The sequence below is a fragment of the Gymnoscopelus braueri genome (genome assembly GCF_963280865.1).
Source record: "Gymnoscopelus braueri genome assembly, chromosome: 18".
In the NCBI taxonomy this organism is placed as follows: Eukaryota; Metazoa; Chordata; class Actinopteri; order Myctophiformes; family Myctophidae; genus Gymnoscopelus; species Gymnoscopelus braueri.
In genome coordinates, this window is record NC_137618.1 from 21,704,103 (window position 1) to 21,721,715 (window position 17,613).

Below are 17,613 nucleotides of genomic sequence, written 5' to 3' on the forward strand. Positions count from 1 at the left end.
ATTTTGTTGTGTAATGTTTATACAAATAGTGCCAATTGTAAATTATGTTGGTGGTAGCAGGTAGTAGCAGGTAGTGTACTCTGTATAGTCAAACATCCGAAGCAGTTAGTATAAGTTGGACAGGTGGTGTTCTTCCTGCTTGGCATGTCTGCCTGCCATACCTCCTCCGGTGTATATTGAGTCAGCTGGAACCACCATTCACAGATGTTTCGCCCCTGCCCAGTAGGCTACATTTCCTGGTGGGGGTGCAATGGCTGAATTGTTATCTCCCTGCAGCTCATTATGATGTTGCACCCCAAATACAAATCAAATTGGCCACAGAAATCTATACAAAACCAGCAGTAGACATATTTTAAACTTTTGTTATTAACTTGTTAGTAACTGTTATTAACTAGTAACTAACTTTGATATGTACATCATACTGTATATGGTGTGTGTGTGTGTGTGTGTGTGTGTGTGTGTGTGTGTGTGTGTGTGTGTGTGTGTGTGCGTGCGTGCGTGCATGTGATAACCCTGAGATTTTTTTTTAGGAGATTCCTAAAAACACTGTGAGACCTGATGACTTAGAAGTATCTTTCTCTCATAATATCAGCTGTCCAACAAGAATATACAAGCATCTACCATTGTTCATTGTAGTTGTTTTGGCGAATAATCTTTTTTGTATTGTAGAGAGAAGTTGGATAGTGACCCTAATGTGTTATGGTTGATATTGAAGTCAAGTAAATGTGCTACTGATAATCTTTCTTTTTTTGGCCTTAATATACAAATCCCATCAATGTGAGAATTGCAGTAAATAAAACTATTAATTGCAGACATTTGTAATGGTAACTGTAATTGTGCACATTTTGCGATTGTGTAGGGTTAATAAACTGTGCAAGTCAGGTCAGGTAAATTTTGCACTGGTATATTTCCTAGATATGTTATGATTTTTCTTTCTCTTAGTACAGTGTGTTACCTTTTCTCCCCTATAGCAAACAAAACAGATGTGCCACACTGAATATTGGGTATAATTGATTACCGTCAATGATTTCACTGGATCTTGGTTTTTAGGGTACTCTTCTAAGAGCCAATCTCATTCAAATATTTTATTTGTCCTTTTTTGCATTTATAAATGTTTAGAAATACTTGTTTCAAGAAATAACATGCTATTCAACTTATTTCCATTCACATGAATGTACCATGTTGTATTGTAATTATGTTATATTTGTAGGAAAGGGAATTCAGTAAAGGAAAACAGTTACAGTTGAGTTGTCAAATGTTTTCCAAAGGTGTATTACGCTAGTTGTGTTAAACATATTGATAAAGCTTTTTGGAGAATGTAGTAGACATGGGTGCATTTTTAACGCAACTATTCAATGATGCACTTTGCATTTGTTGTTAGCTTTCAATAGTGTATTTGTTTATATATAGGATGCATAATTATGTTACTACTGTCCACTATGATTGTGAAGTGAGATTTTTTAATTTTTTATAAACACATGATGAATATCTCGAGTTGTTTGTGTATTGGATTACTGCCTTAACTCTTAAAGGAAAACATCTGCCAAACACAGCTAAATCCAGTGTTTAACTCAGCACAAGTTGTAATCTTTCAACTTTCTAGAATCTAGAAAGTTGAAAATAATCTAGATGATGTAAACTGAATTAAAACCAATGAACAAATATTTCAGAATGCCTTTTCATAATGCCATGACCTTTGGTACAGATAACTAGCTCATGGTCTATTTTATAACAGGGTATTGAATCTAGTTTCTGAGGACGATAAGCTTAGGGCTATGACTATTTACATAAAGGCTCTGATAAATGGCCAGCACTACTGAGGCAAGCTTTCTGTCTAGATGTGATCAATCACTTTCACAGACTGGTCCCATTAAAAGAACAGTAATATATGAGTCTATTCCCATTCATATTTTCAGAATGAGAAAAGAATGTCCATTCATGAAATGGTTAATGGGGAAAGTCCAAGCTTTCCATGATACCTATCTGGTATCGACTACTTGGCAATGAGAGTTCAAACATGCTTTCACTTGCCAGTGTTGTGTAAGGTTTTGTATTTCTAAGACTTGGGTCTGACTGTCACATTTTGTCAAGGTTGAATTACCTGCTAAGCCTGTCAGAGGCATGTGTATCTGAAGCAGTGGTGGACAATCACCACCCAGTTTTTCAAAGGTTTAAATAATTATCGTGATATTTTAATCCCTATGTGTACAATCCATAATCAGACTGATTCTGCAGATTTTGTGTCAGTTTTTCAAAACATTTTCAGATTGGATCACTCAGTGATCACCACAGTCTCAGTGGGTCTAACCATGTGACACTACCACAAGATCAAGAAAAGATTACATCCATATTTGTATTCGACATAAGGCTCTGTATTGCCATCTGTTGGCCAAATAATGTTAAGCTATAATATTTTGGACGGATAAGATATAAGTGGAATGAGCTTGTCTGACCAGGAGTTACTGTAGACTGCATATTACCCAGTTTGTAGCTGTTATTTTATTACCGGTAGTCTACCTTTATTTGTGTATTTGTTCAGAAAGAAGTCAGAAGACAAGACACCATGCAGATCTGCACATACAATTTTTGTTTTTTAAAGAATGTGGCAATTGAATCAAATATTAACATTACATTTTACAAACCTGTAATGAATTCACCCTTGTGAGAGCAACATTAGCCTATCCTGATTTTTGGCATATAAAAAACTAATATCCTAATCTTTTGAAAGATGCATACATTTTTAACTTGAATCCCAATGATCCAAATAATTTCTCAGTTTTCAAATGCCAAATTCTAAGATTTAATCCAAACTGATTACTGAAATCTGGGCTCTGGGCCAAGTTATTCAAAATCTGATATTGAATCTGATAGTATTTATATAGTACAACTAGCCTGTACAAGTTCTAACATCGTCAGTGATGTAACCTGGGGCCCTCAGATGTTTGGGGGTTACCCGGTTATCTACCTCAGATACCGTCACCCAGGGGACCCAGCTGAGAGGTTGATCAAGCCTCAGTTTATGCCCAATTAAGCAGCGACCTCCCACACATCCCTCTTGTCTGCCGTCAGATGCTAGTCCAGCGCTGTGTTGAGAAGCCCCACAGCTGCTTTTGGTGTTGAACTTGGCTTGTCTCTCTCAGGAATTTAGTTTCGCTGTCAACGACACCGGATTACAGACGTTCCCACAGAGACTTTAGACAGCAGTTCAGGACATGCACAAGGGTCAATATAATAAACAATAAAGTTGAAGTTGAAGTTGAGGGTATCCCTTTTCTTCAGGTGGCATGTACGCTGGTGGAAGGCCCCAGTAATGCAAGTTGGGTGGGGGGAGTGGGGGACATATAGACTGCCTGAACCAACCTTTTTGTATTTGGGAGTTGATACTCGATACAAAAAGGTAAACTGCGGTCCAGAAAGGGTCTAGCTGGCAGTCTGACCATAGGTTGTAAATAGTGACAGTCCATGAGACCTGTTCATCTCCATATCCTGCTGGATCTCTCCTCGGTGGCTAGAGGTCACGACTGACCTATGACTGTCAGAACCGCATTAAAGCCAAGATCTTGGTCCAGGCAGTCTATGATAATCCCAGCCTGCATTTCTGGAGCCTTGTGGATACAAAAATACAATACATTTATTTATTTATCTGACTGTGTATTTGATGGTTTATTGACAAAACATGCATATGTGTCCATACATTTGTGCATCTTTCAAAGGGATATTAATCAAGCTCAAGAGCTTATTTATGTATTTATTGTAATCCGTTGAGTGCAAATTATATGTGTGTGTGTGTGTGTGTGTGTGTGTGTGTGTGTGTGTGTGTGTGTGTGTGTGTGTGTGTGTGTGTGTGTGTGTGTGTGTGTGTGTGTGTGTGGTGTGTGGGGTGTGTGTGTGTGTGTGTGTGTGTGTGTGTGTGTGTGTGTGTGTGTGTGTGTGTGTGTGTGTGTGTGTGTGTGTGTGTGTGTGTGTGTGTGTGTGTGTGTGTGTGTGTGTGTGTGTGTGTGTGTGTGGTGTGTGTGTGGTGTGTGTGTGTGTGTGTGTGTGTGTGTGTGTGTGTGTGTGTGTGTGTGTGTGGATGTGCGCACGCGCGCAGGCGTGCGTGTGTGCATGTGGGTGCGTGCGTTTGTGCGTGCGCGCGTGCGTGTGTCAGTGTGTGAGTGCGTGTGCGTGTGCGTGCGTGTGTGTGTGTGCGTGTGTGTGTGTGTGTGTGTGTGTGTGAGATTCTGACTTTCAAATGTACATATTTTTTGTTTTGATTGTATTGCTGTATTGTTGTATTATGCTTTCTGCTTTGGCAATGTAAACGTATGTTTTCTCATGCCAATAAAGCCCTTTGAATTGAATTGAATTGTGTGTGACTCAGAGCTGGTGGGCGGGGTAGCGGGCTCTGGGCTGACTGTCAAATCATGACGTAGGTACCAGGAAGTGACTGCTGCTGATGCCAGTGTTTGTTGTGTTAGCCGGCTTATTTGTCACTCACATCTATAAGGGTTTGAAGTTACGTTTTATACGGTGAATCAGCCCTTCTTGTACATGGTAAGCCATTTATATGAATGATACAAACTTATTGTTATAAAATCAACTGCCTAGTTGAATGTGACTGTAGCTAACGTTAGTTAGCTATCTCTGCTATGCTAATAAAGCAATGCTTATTATGTAGTCTACGAAACGTTAAACTAATGAATCATGCGATGGGGACATTCTTACAAACATGACGAGGTTTACGCCTAACGAGCTGTTTGTGTACATTAGAGCAGGGGTCTTCAACAGGGCGTCCAAGACAGGGGGTCCTCAGAGTTACTACAGGGGGGCCGCCAAATCTTTGTGTGATGGGGTATTTATTTTACGAATTTCCACTTGAACCCTAGCATCTATATTCTGAGGAGAACTTTAGCCAAAAATAGCAGATCTACAAGCTCACGTAGATTGGCTATTTTCGGCAAAAAGGTTTGGTGTGTAGAGGAAAGTACAGAGTGATAGGTCAGGTTTACTAATTATTGACAGTAGTTAAATGTCTGAAAATACTCATTAAGGAATCCAACAGGATGATAGTGCTGTCAAACAAGTCTATGAATCTACCTATGAAAACGTTTATGTAAGGGGTCCTTGGGCTGAAAAAAGTTGAAGACCCCCGCAGTAGAGTAATAATAGTATCTTCTGTAACTTTAACCATGTCGGGTCAAGTCATATGTTGCCAGTGTACAAAAATATGAACCATTTGCCGTGTGTGAAAAGGGTGGATCAAATTGCATTGTTGCATTCTCTTACAGGCACCTTTATGAACATTGGAAGTTGCCCTGTACAATGGGCCAACGGCGGAGGGACCCAGCTCTCCGGGGTCCTCCTTCCACGAGGTCTGGCACCCCCCCGGCGGTGTCCCAACTAGTCACTGGCAGGAAGCACAGCATCTGCATGGTGTCCGACTTCTTCTATCCAAACATGGGAGGCGTGGAAAGTCACATATACCAACTGTCTCAGTGTCTGATAGAAAAGGGACATAAGGTGGTGATAGCCACTCACGCCTATGGCAGGAGAAAGGGCGTCCGCTACCTGACCAACGGACTGAAGGTCTACTACCTGCCCCTGCAGGTCATGTACAACCAGTCGACGGCCACCACTTGCTTTCACAGCCTGCCGTTGTTGCGCTGCGTGTTTTTTAGGGAACGCATAACCGTGGTCCACGCACACAGCTCCTTCTCTGCCATGGGCCACGATGCACTGTTTCACGCTAAGACCATGGGCCTTAACACGGTGTGTAACTCATTTGTTTATTTTGATCTTAGCATCAGTCATTGTTTGTCATTTCTTTGTATATTTAAGTTATTAATGAAATCTGCCCAGTGTGATTTTTGTTCACAAAGCCTAAAAGGTCAACAGAAATGCAATTGTTTTTATTCATATGTTCCAATGTTCAAAGCCAAATAATAGGCATAACCTGATGTCCTCTTAAAGTTAACAATGTGTTTCTTTCTAATGTGTAATTGCATTTCCAGGTGTTTACCGACCACTCACTCTTCGGCTTTGCAGACCTGAGCTCAGTGCTGACCAACAAGCTTCTGACAGTGTCCCTGTGTGACACCAACCATATCGTGTGTGTGTCATACACCAGTAAGGAGAACACGGTGCTGCGGGCGGCGCTTAACCCAGAGATAGTGTCTGTCATTCCCAATGCTGTGGACCCCACAGATTTTACTCCTGACCCGTCTCTGCGCCAAGACGGAAGAATCACTATTGTGGTGGTCAGCCGACTCGTCTACCGCAAAGGTACTTTGATGATTACTAATCGATGACTTGTGTTGATCATCGGAAGGAAATTCAGGTGAAAAACTTGCAGGAGAGATACAGGCATTTTGTTCATAAAATGTGTTTTGTGAAAATCGGCCTGTGGTGGCGCTATAACAGGCCAATGTAAAAAGGGTGGCATTTCTTCCGCACCTAGTGTGAATGTTCGTGCAAAGTTGCACGGCAATCGCACACTGCTTTCATTATGTGAGGCATTTTGTTTCTAAACACACCAATCCTGCAATCTTTGGAAGACAATGTTAGCCAATTAGGATGGAATATGAAAAATCGGACGATCCATCTTGATCACATGACTATAGAGATACTGTGTACCGATTTGTGTGATGTTTGGACAAAATCTGTAGGAGTAATATTAAAAAAACGGCCTCCTGGTGCCGCTATAACAGGCCGATCTGAAAAATGCAGGGCAGAGGTTTTTCCTTGGCCTCTATGGAGTGTGCGCCGGAGTGCGCCGGAGATTAGCTGGTCGCAGACAAACATACACACACGGACACACACACACACGGACGGACGGACAGGGTGCTAGTGATGCATGGGTCAGGTATTTTCCATAACCCGTTCGCCCGCCCCGCGGTTCAACCCGCGGGGCCTGCGGGCAACGGGTCGGACCGCACATCACTACTGGGTGCAAAACATTAGCCTGGTAAAGCCACTCCCTCCGGAAAATCTCATTTCCATTTGATTTCAGGAAGGAGTCTGGCCTGAAGGCTTGTCTGGGCGTTTCTAGCCCGTTCACCAAATGGACGAGCCTATCAGCGTCGTCGCTCATCGTGATTGACAGCGAAAGTTGGCCAATCAGGTGGCGAGTTCGAGTGAGCCCGAATGGAACCGAGTGCAGCCTGAGTGCAACCGACCAAAACGGCAGCCATCTTTTTTGACCGCAGTGTTTTCTACTCTCTTTTAAACTTCAAAACGCTCTCAAACTTCTATTTTGAGGCACGGAATTTACTTTTAAGATATCGTTTGGATAGAATTTAGTTGTTTAACTTCATATATGTGGTCAATTAATCATGACAGAGCCTATTTAAAAATAAAAATTCAGAGAACCGGCAGGGGCGGGCAGTGACACGCATGTATCCGAATAAGGGAACCTATTTTGGGCATGGCCGTCTCAAAAGTCCCGTTGCGTCACATTAGTCTGGAGGTGGTAAAAATGCACTGGCTGAAGGGGAACACTGCTGATTGGCTGAAGGGGTTGTCAGTCAACGGTATTACTCCCGCCCAACTCCAGCCCACAGCCAAATTGCCGAATTGCCAATCATGCCAGACTCACTCCTGAAATAAATTACAAATGAGATTTCCGGAGGGAGTGTTTACCAGGCTAGCAAAACATAGTCTTGGCCACACCTTTGGCCTTGCGGAGACAATAAGATGACTAAGATTCTGGCTCAGAATATTTTGCAATGGGTCTCTGAATGTGCAGTCTATCCATATATACTATATCAACAATTAATATATTGATAGTTTATCCTCAAGGAGATCATTCTTTTCCTAACATTAGTAGTAGTCAGATTGACAGCATGCAATTGGCACGGATGAATAGTAGCATGAACAGTAATGGTAGAGTAAATATAACAACAATAATTAGTGCAATAGACTCCAGAGTGTAATTGTGAATGTTGTCATTATTATTTTTATGTAGGTATCGATCTTCTTGGTGGAATAATCCCAGAGCTCTGCTTCAAACATCCTGACCTTCATTTCCTAATTGGTGGAGAAGGGCCCAAGAGAATTGTACTGGAGGAAGTGAGGGAGAAATACCAGCTACATGACAGGTAGTGTGCGTGTGTGCGTACGTGTCTGCGTGTGTCATAGGACATGCTTAGATGTGTATTTTTTTTTGTCACTTAGATTTTTATTAGATTTTTCCACACACACATACAACATATAAAAGAATATAAAAACACAACAGGAGATAGACCTTGTCATAAGTAAAAACAAAAGACCAACAAGGAAACACATAACATTTCAATTCAGTCATGACTGTAATATCACACAAGGGCTTGATTTTTTTTTATTATTATTTTATTTTCCTCACTCTCTGGGGGAGCCTAGGTATATCACCTGGTTCTTTATCTAGTCTTCCCCTCATTATACTTTACATCCCCTCTTTATCATTAATTTGCTTTTTAAAAAAACCCTCTTTTTCTGAATTATAATGTGATTTCAAATCTTTTTCAGTTCTCTTGTACTGTTCTTGTTCGAAGGATCTCCACATATAAAAGAAACAAGACAAAAAACGTGACTTCCAAACACGGGGTAAAGACCTCCGTGACACCTAAACTAAGGCTTTCACCAACTAGTCGACTAGTATAACCACTAGTCGACTTTGTTGGTACTAGTCGAATAGTTGGGGGGGAAAAGTTTTTTTTTTTTTTTTTTTTAATGCCATAGTAATGGCCCATCTTACTATTATTATTATCCTCCTGACTTTATTTTTTATCAAAGGGGGGTCAAAAGTATGCCCAATAAAAGCCTATTATTGGGCAATGGGGATCCTTGGAGACGCTGCTGTGGTGCTGTGCTGCTGTGCCAGAAGCGCTTCCCTTAAAACGCCATAAAAATAAGGGCAGGAGGATAATAATAATAGTAATATAGTAGTAGGATGGCATTACAACAATGCCCCCCCCTAATTTTATTTTATTTTATTTTTTGTAAAAAAAAAATTAATGTAAATTTCGACTAGTCGACTACTACTTGGTCAAATGAGTCGACTAGTAAAAATCATTAGTTGTGAATGCCCTACCCTAAACCCTCCTAACAGGGTGTGGGGGCAAAACCCATCTTAAATGGGGGACCCACCCTAGGCAACTAGTTCTAATCCCATCCTTGGGTTTCCCCAGCGCCTAGCCATCCTCCTCTTAACATAAAAAACCTCTCTGTTGGTACATTTCCCCCCCAAACAGAAAAAAAAGGACTCAAACATTTCGTTTGTACACACAGCCCAACTTCCCACTATACTCCCCACATTGAGTTGGTGGTATTCCCAAAATATGATCGTTGAATCAAAACGGTAGGAGGGTTCTTTCTTTATTTTGTTGTTTCTTTTTTTTTTTTTACATGTCTATTAGCATGACGTCAATATCTTCTTCTTTTCTCTACAAATTGTCCTTCCCTTGTCATCACCCCTTTCCCCCCTCCACCTCCCATCCTCCCATCCTCTGTCGCATTTCTGTAGATCCTCACTCCGTCAAGCCAATGGATCCTCATCTTCGTGAAGGGGGTCTGGAAGCGTATTCCTTTTTTTTTAAATAGTTTTTTAGCAGGGAGATATTCTTTCCGTATACGGACAACTTCGTGTGGGTAGTCGTGGTCGAAGCCCAGTTGCTTGTTACCAACTTGGATCTTTGTTTCCCAGGCCTTTTTAAGCACCATCTCTTTCGTCTCAAATCGAAGAAAGTTAATCACAATGGATCGGGGGGTGGCCGATGGGTTGTTGGTTTTCTGAGTGCGAGCGCGGTATCCCCTCTGTATGTGGAGTTGGGTCCCTTTAGGTAGAACAAGCTCCGTTTGAAACAATTGTTCCATATATTTCACTACTGAAGCCCCTTCTATACCCTCCAATAGACCGAATACCCGTATGTTACAACGTTTTGCTTGTAACTGCATGTCCAGTAGCTCTGTTTGTAATTGTTCCACACGGTTCACCAACCCCGTCACAACCACATCATCTGCCCCCGTTTTCCACTCTTCCATTTCTGATATGTGCATTTGTGCCTCGTGTGCACCAGCCATCAACGTTGCCATCTCTTCATCGTGTCGTTGAATCTGGTGATCTATCTCCCTGCGAAAACTTATGATTTCCTCCTTCATTTCCTTTTTCACTTCTTCTTTAAACGACGACAGCTCCTGCTGTCTTTCCTGCTTGTCAGATTTGAGCTCTTTAGTGATATTAGCGAGTCCTGTTCGCAGTATTTCTGCGAGGTTTTCGTCCATTATTCTACCCGTTAATTCTTTCTTTATATTGGCGATTCCCTCATGTAATACCTCGGCCAGGCCCCCGTCCATTTTCCCATTCGAGTCTTCTTCTCCGCCCGTCGTCGTCGTTGATTTTGTTACTTTATTTTTCTGCTGTATGTCTTCGAGTGTTTCTACGGCCATTATTTTACCCGTTAATTCTTTCTTTATATTGGCGATTCCCTCACGTACCTCGGCCAGGCCCCCGTCCATTTTCCCATTCGAGTCTTCTCCTCCGCCCGTCGTCGTCGTTGATTTTGTTACTTTATTTTTCTGCTGTATGTCTTAGAGTGTTTCTACGGCTTCATCTGTGTCTCCTTAATCTCTCAAGAACAGATTCTGCTCTGCGTTGGAATCTGTCGTGAAGGTTCGTCATAACGTGTACGCACTGTGTGGGCGTGGGCTTGCCTTCAGATCAGGAAGCAGGCCGCGCTTTACCCAATCAAATGTAGTGGGCGGGATTTACGTGTCCGCCGTTCCTTCCCTACTCGAAACAAGCCGAAACTAATTTAACAATAGCGTCCGCGGAGCAGACAAAACCACGGAAAGATATTCACATTTTAACTTGCTGTTTCATCATAGAAACAAGTGGGCTTATAACCAAAATGATCCATGTTCTCTGGGAGAAGTGGTGTTAGTGTTCCGTGTAGAAATATTGTTAGTGGGAATGAAAACATAGTCGCACCACCCGGAAGTGGAGCGGTGAAGGCAGACCAAAACCCCGGTTTCCTTGCGCACAGGTGCTGCGTCGTCATTGTCCCAGAGCCAGATAGAGATAGTACAAACAGCAGAGGGCGCTGTTTTTCCTTCTCATTTGGCTCGGGGTTCCCAGATTGGTGTCTAAACATTACTTTTCATTCCTTTTCCACTTTGGTTCTGTTTTTGTCGAGTTTTTTATGTCCAACTGTAGAGAGCTAACTACTTAAGCTGCACCTCTCTCCGCCATCTTACTGGAAGTCCTAGATGTGTAATATTAAGATAAATCTTGTTTTAAATCTCTTCCCTCCAGGGTCCGACTTCTTGGGGCTCTTGAGCATAAAGATGTACGAGGTGTTCTGGTTCAAGGTCACATCTTCCTAAACACTTCTCTGACGGAGGCCTTCTGCATGGCCATAGTGGAGGGAGCCAGCTGTGGACTGCAGGTTTGCTCGCACTCATATTATACTGACTGGATAGCATGAATGTCTTAAACGTATATGACAGCGGCAGTGCGCTGTATCAGAATTACAAGAAATAAAATAAATACCTGCAATTGTTCCTAACAATAAAGTTGGGTACATTTGGATTCATTGTACCCCTAACATTGTGATTTTGGAAAGATTTGGAAGACTGGTCCAGTGCAGGTTGACTACACTAGCCTCCACCAGCAGTCATGGAGGCTAGCATATATGAAACTATACTAAAGCTGCTCTGTCAAAGATAATCTTATCTAACCATTACATAACCCAACAACAGAAGGTGGCAGTATAGTGGAGACAATTATTGAAACCCCACTGAAGCATACTGTTTTCACTTTTATCAGTGTCTGTCCAAAGTAAAAAACTTACCAGTAGACAGAGTAGAAGCCACTGGCTGAATGTAATAGCTTAAGGTGGCATAATGTCAGTTTTACAAAGACATTCTTCCTATTAATGTAAGGTCCCAGGTAAGATCTTGGCCTTTCACTTCAACATTATTGAGAATAAATGCAAGATCCCATCAAATGTTTTGAGTCACTTTCAAACCAATTAAAGATTAATCATACTACCACAGAATTGTGCACGTATTGGAAATTGACCCTGTATTTAATCAGTCCCACCAAGATTTCACTGAGCATCTTTGTGATTTATTGTATCCCAAAGAAACTGAGTTATGAATGCAATCAGGTGAAATGTTAACTTGCACACTCATTTTGGTGGCAGTCTAGAGCCCTGTACAGGCAGGGAGATCCAGAATAGGCAGGCAGGCAGCTGCAGCCTGCGACTGATAGGAGAAATCAAGAACAGAAACCAAACAAAACGTTGCTTACTTGCCCATCTGGGCCTGTCTTGGCAGGTTTTGCATGCCTGTTGGTTTTTCTAACATGCCGACGGGCAATCAGGCAGTCCCTATTGTTGGACACTTGCTTTCCATTTGACCATTTGTGTCAATTGTTGTGGCATTATTGTCTGATTTAATTTGCATCAATTCTTGCAATCGCAAGATTGCAAAATCCTGGAGGGTGTCGTGTTTAATAAATGGTTAGGATGGATCCACATATATTTATCAAACTACAGCTCTCTACCCATGACCCAAAGCAATGAACAGCTCTCTACTGTCCACTCCGTAACTTGATGGAAGTTGTTTTGAGAACAGCTTCAAAGAGAAATTTGCTGCAGAAGTGGATGGCATATTTGGTCATTTTGGTTCTAAGAGAGTGACTTCTGATCTGCATCGCCCCACCACTTCAGAAGGGGTTTCAGAAGCTTCAGAACACATTTGAAACCTATTCAGAACTGAGCACAAATAAATCCTGCTTTACTGGACAACTAGATGATGAGTTATCGTAAGTATCATAGACTTTGTTTAGTGTGATTTACAGTACATGTGTATGCATGCTTATTTCATATTTTTCTGTAGGTGGTCAGCACTCGTGTAGGGGGCATTCCTGAGGTTTTGCCAGAGGACCTGATCACCCTATGTGAGCCTACTGTGCGGTCTTTGTGTGCTGGCCTGGAAACTGTCATTGCAAGGCAACGAGCAGGGTCTGTCCCCTCCCCCACCTCTATCCACGCCCGTGTGCAAAACCTCTACACCTGGAGAAATGTGGCTGAGAGGACCGAAAAGGCAGGTTTCACAAACACATTTAACATTTATAGTGAAAGAAGTTCATCATTGTGCTTTGCTAATGTCAGTTCTCTTGTTATGTCATGCTAAAGCTGCAAATCTGCAATGGAACATGTCCATTAAATTATGGGGGGGCGGGGGGGCTTGTATTTTTGGAGGTAGTCCATATTTTCAAACATGTTTCCCTAAAGTTTTTTTTTGTTGTTGAAAAAATAGAGAATCTACAAGCTCACAACGCGTCAAGATGCAACACGGTGTGAGCTTGTAGATTAGTTAGTTTTGCTATTCATTGTACGAGAAGTATATAGGGCTTAAGTGGGTTTTCATGCCTGGGAAAACGCAAGAGTGTGTGTGTGTGTGTGTGTGTGTGTGTGTGTCAAAGGTATGGCTATAGTTTGTATTGTTTCAATGTTTCAATAATTTTTTTAATGTATATATTATAATGTTTAGACTGATGATAGGTTCTTGGTTTACCTATGATCACCGTTTCTATACATTTGATGTATTATCTTGTGTTGACCTTGCGTACTGTAAATTTGATTTGCACAATAGTTAATATATACATATGCATGATATGATAGTTCTTTTCCATGGGAAAGTTGACAGTTTAGTTGTTCTGCCGGTGAGGTAAGAAACCCAAGGGGGGCTTATGCGAGTACCTCACCGTTTACATTGCGTATAATTTGAATTATTTAATATTAACAACAAAAAAATCTATAAAACATGATAAAGAAAATAGGACAAACATAAATATGAAAGTACAAAGCAAAGGCATGATACTACTATAGTCATGTGAAAATAATAAAGATAATCCATACGTGACTCACTCTGGATTAAGAGAGTCTTGTGTGTGTGTCCGCGCACAGCTTTTGTCAGATGTAAGAAGGGGGGCTCCAAGTACATTTTTTTGTGAGCCACTGGAAAATTACCATTCACACCCTCCAACAAAAAAAAACATACTCAGGCTCGGTGATTTGAATGTGAAATGGTAACCATCGCATCATAGCGGTGTGGCGCTTTGCAAATTAACACTAATGGCTCTAGCTGCATATCAATGGGGTGTGTAACCTGTTAAGGCCTATTCATACTCGACGTAAGACCCTTAAGTAAGCATAAGGAACGGAGGGGGAGACCAAAAAGGGGAGGGGGGATGGGGGGTTTGTCCGTCGATTATGTCATCCGTCAGGTTGAGCTCTAAGCTCAACCTGACGTACCTGACGTACGTTCACTGCTTCCCTCTGGAGGATGAATAGCCTCTTGGCCCTAATCACGCATAAGAAACGTGTTAAACTATGAATGCACTGAATGCACTGACGTAAAGAACGTACCAGTTCCTCACCCCCGACGTACGTCAAAGCCACTTTATATGCCTTAATACATTAAAATTGCCCTCTATAACTAAAATGAGAAATTACTATTTATTTTAGAAATAGTTAATCTTTCACTCAATAGGGACAACTCCAGTCGCAAGTTGATTATGTTATATGTCCATGTGTGTGGTCCAGCTCAATGGAATGGAATGTATGTATGTATGCAAAAGTTGCAAAAAACAACTTAATACTTCCTAAGGTTAATATGAGCATCAAAGCAATATTTATTATCAACTTGCAACGGGAGTTCTCCCTATTGTGTGAAAGATTAACTATTTCAAAAATAAATTGAATTAAAACGATTTGTTATTGAGGGCAAGTATGATATATTAAAGGTAGTGTAAGTGATTTGCAAAGTTTCAAATAATTGCAAAATGGGTCTATGTTCTGATAGTGCTCGTTACTATAGAGTGTCCTGTCCATATAAAGAGTCTCCATGTCTCTCCAGCTCTTTATAAAACAGAAAATGTATTTTGTAGTTATTTTTTTTTTTTTTGTAGTTTCATTTCCAATTTTATCCAACCAGGACAGAGAACTCAATCAGGATACAGATTAAACAAGTGAAATTGGAAGTGATGACACTAAGAAATGAGCATGCAAAATTGGAACTGAAAACTATACAAATTAAGCTTAAAAATGGGTACTTTCTCCTGATTGGCTGAGATTTTGACACCTACCGAAAAATGTATTTTCTGTTTATTAAAGAGCTGGAGAGACGGGGAGACTCCTGTTACTGAACAAACACTCTATAGCAATGATTACGATCAGAATATAGTATTTTAACCTTTAAAAAAAATACTTTTTGTTTTAACCAAAAAATATCACTTACCCTACCTTTAAGGCTTATTAGCCATTGTCTCACACTGGTTGGTGATCACACCAGCCCAAATGATCTTGTACCCAAAAGGCTGACCACACTTCTTTCACAGTGTACACTACAGCCTCCATACTGTGAGTTTTCAAAGTAATGGTTATATTAGCTAAATTATTTGACACATTATAATTGTATCTGCCCATGCGGTGTCTTTCTACTATATGCCCTATTTCTCTGTTCCAATTCAGTTTAAAAAAGGCTTACAAATGCAAGACTATTATTGTGTAAATGTTGCTCATTGCAATGAGGGCGGGGGGGTCCAGTGCAACTGAATAATGGTATCAAGCTGCTTGATCAACTTTGCTCATCGTCTTAACATTTCTAAGTGTAATGAGTGATGAGTGGAGTTTTTAAGATTTAAAAGTTATCTATTCCAATGCTGTGTCAGTTGAACAATTGACCCAAATAAAAAGTATATCCAATTAGCAGTGTTAAGCTATTGAACAGTCAGGTTCACTCAAGGAGACTGCCGCAAGGAGCTGGGATCAAACCGGGAAGCCCCACTAACTCAGGGAGCCCCGGGGCTCCTTGAGGGGGTTCCAGGAGATCCAGCTAGATAATTGATAGTTAGGAACCAAATGGGGGTCTATGGCCTGCCGCCTAACGCATACCAAACGGGGGGTCCTTGAAATTAAAAGGTTTGAGAACCACTGCAACTAAGCAACATGGTGTCTTTCAGGTTTACGACAGGGTTGCTGGAGAGGAGGTGCTCCCCTTGAACAGACGTTTGCTCAGGCTGAGGGCTCACTGTGGCCCAGTGGCTGGATCCATTTTTGCCTTTGTGGCTGTCCTAGACTTCCTGTTCCTGCTCCTCCTGCAGTGGCTCATCCCAGATCAGGTCATGGACATTGCTGTGGACGCCACTGGCCCTCATGGACTGTGGGGACCAGGGCTGGGCAGTAAGAGAGGTCCGAAACAGAGTGCCATGAAGCCAGCAGCTGTACTGTCATTATCAACCATCACTAAGCTACAACGATAAATCCAAGGCCTCTGCTTCTCTACCTGCTGTTTGTGATGTTGACTCCTCCTGGTGCACTGATGTTAAAGACGATCAAGTGTAGTACTTGATCAGCCAAAGCACAATGAATTTATTTGAGTCTTATTCATGTTTACATTTAATATAAAGGGGACTAACAGACACTTGTGATGAAAGCACTTGATCAACCATTTAAAGGTAATATGTTATAAACCACTGATTGAACTGGGAAACACTTCTTTGGGCTTTATTAACCATATTCACATGGCAACTATTTTGTTCTTATGTCATACTCAATGATGTAAGCAAAATGGCTGCCATGACCATGAATGAACATGCCATGACTATGATCCATTAAGGGTGATTTATACTTCGTTGTGCACAGCTAGATGTGTTGTGAGCTTGTAGATCTGCTATTTTCGGTGTGCAGCATATGGTGCACATGCACAATCAAGTATAAATCAGGTACACGTATTGGGCCTCTTTGTTTTGGTATGTTTTCCTAATACATGCAAACACAGAAAAGATGAGTGCATTCTCATTGTATGTATTCTAATTCATACAATGCCAAGGAGAAGGCGTGGCTATGCAAAGAAATATTATAGTATATTCATACCTCGTTCCTGTGTATTTTTAAAATCCCATATTCTTTATTTTTTCTGCTTTTATATGACGTATGCCTTTTTATGTGGTTATGCTTTTATAATCTTACATCTTATAAAATGTTTTATTTATAACAGTTATAAGGCTTTCAACTACTGTAGAGCTTCTGTGGATATTGGGAGAGTGAAATAAATTATATACATTTATTGTTCCATTAATCTTTTATAGTCCTTTTTTATTCCTAATGATAACAAAAACTTTGTTTTTAGTTAGTTTGCCTGGGCTCGTATGATCATTTTATCTTGTTATGGACTACTATCCTCCCCTGTGTTGCTACCTTGCCATGGTGGGGAGTCTTGTGTTCTTCCGTGACCCCGGGGGCTATACCGGCAGGGGTCATACCTCTGGCAGGTTCAACCAAGCCGGGCAGGTTGAACCGGGCAGGGGGTATCACCCTGATTCATGAGAAGTAAGAGCGGGGCGGGAGTGGGGACCAGGGAGCCCCGGGGCTCCTTGAGGGAGTTCCCGGAGATCCAGCTAGATAATTGATAGTTAGGAACCAAATTGGGGTCTATGGCCTGCCGCCTAACGCATACCAAACGGGGGTCCTTGAAATTAAAAGGTTTGAGAACCACTGCAACTAAGCAACATGGTGTATTTCAGGTTTACGACAGGGTTGCTGGAGAGGAGGTGCTCCCCTTGAACAGACGTTTGCTCAGGCTCAGGCA

General features: G+C 41.5%; 1 protein-coding gene across 1 annotated transcript; it reads left to right on the plus strand.

The window, feature by feature from the left end:
• The first annotated feature begins 4,417 nt into the window (after positions 1-4,417).
• piga (phosphatidylinositol glycan anchor biosynthesis, class A) lies at positions 4,418-17,103 on the plus strand. Its single transcript, XM_080457193.1, has 7 exons — positions 4,418-4,533; positions 5,268-5,748; positions 5,991-6,261; positions 7,943-8,075; positions 11,267-11,399; positions 12,856-13,062; positions 15,986-17,103. Exons 2-7 carry the CDS (start codon positions 5,302-5,304, stop codon positions 16,283-16,285), a joined length of 1,491 nt encoding a protein of 496 aa, XP_080313319.1. The 5' UTR covers positions 4,418-4,533; positions 5,268-5,301; the 3' UTR covers positions 16,286-17,103.
• The last annotated feature ends 510 nt before the right edge of the window (positions 17,104-17,613 follow it).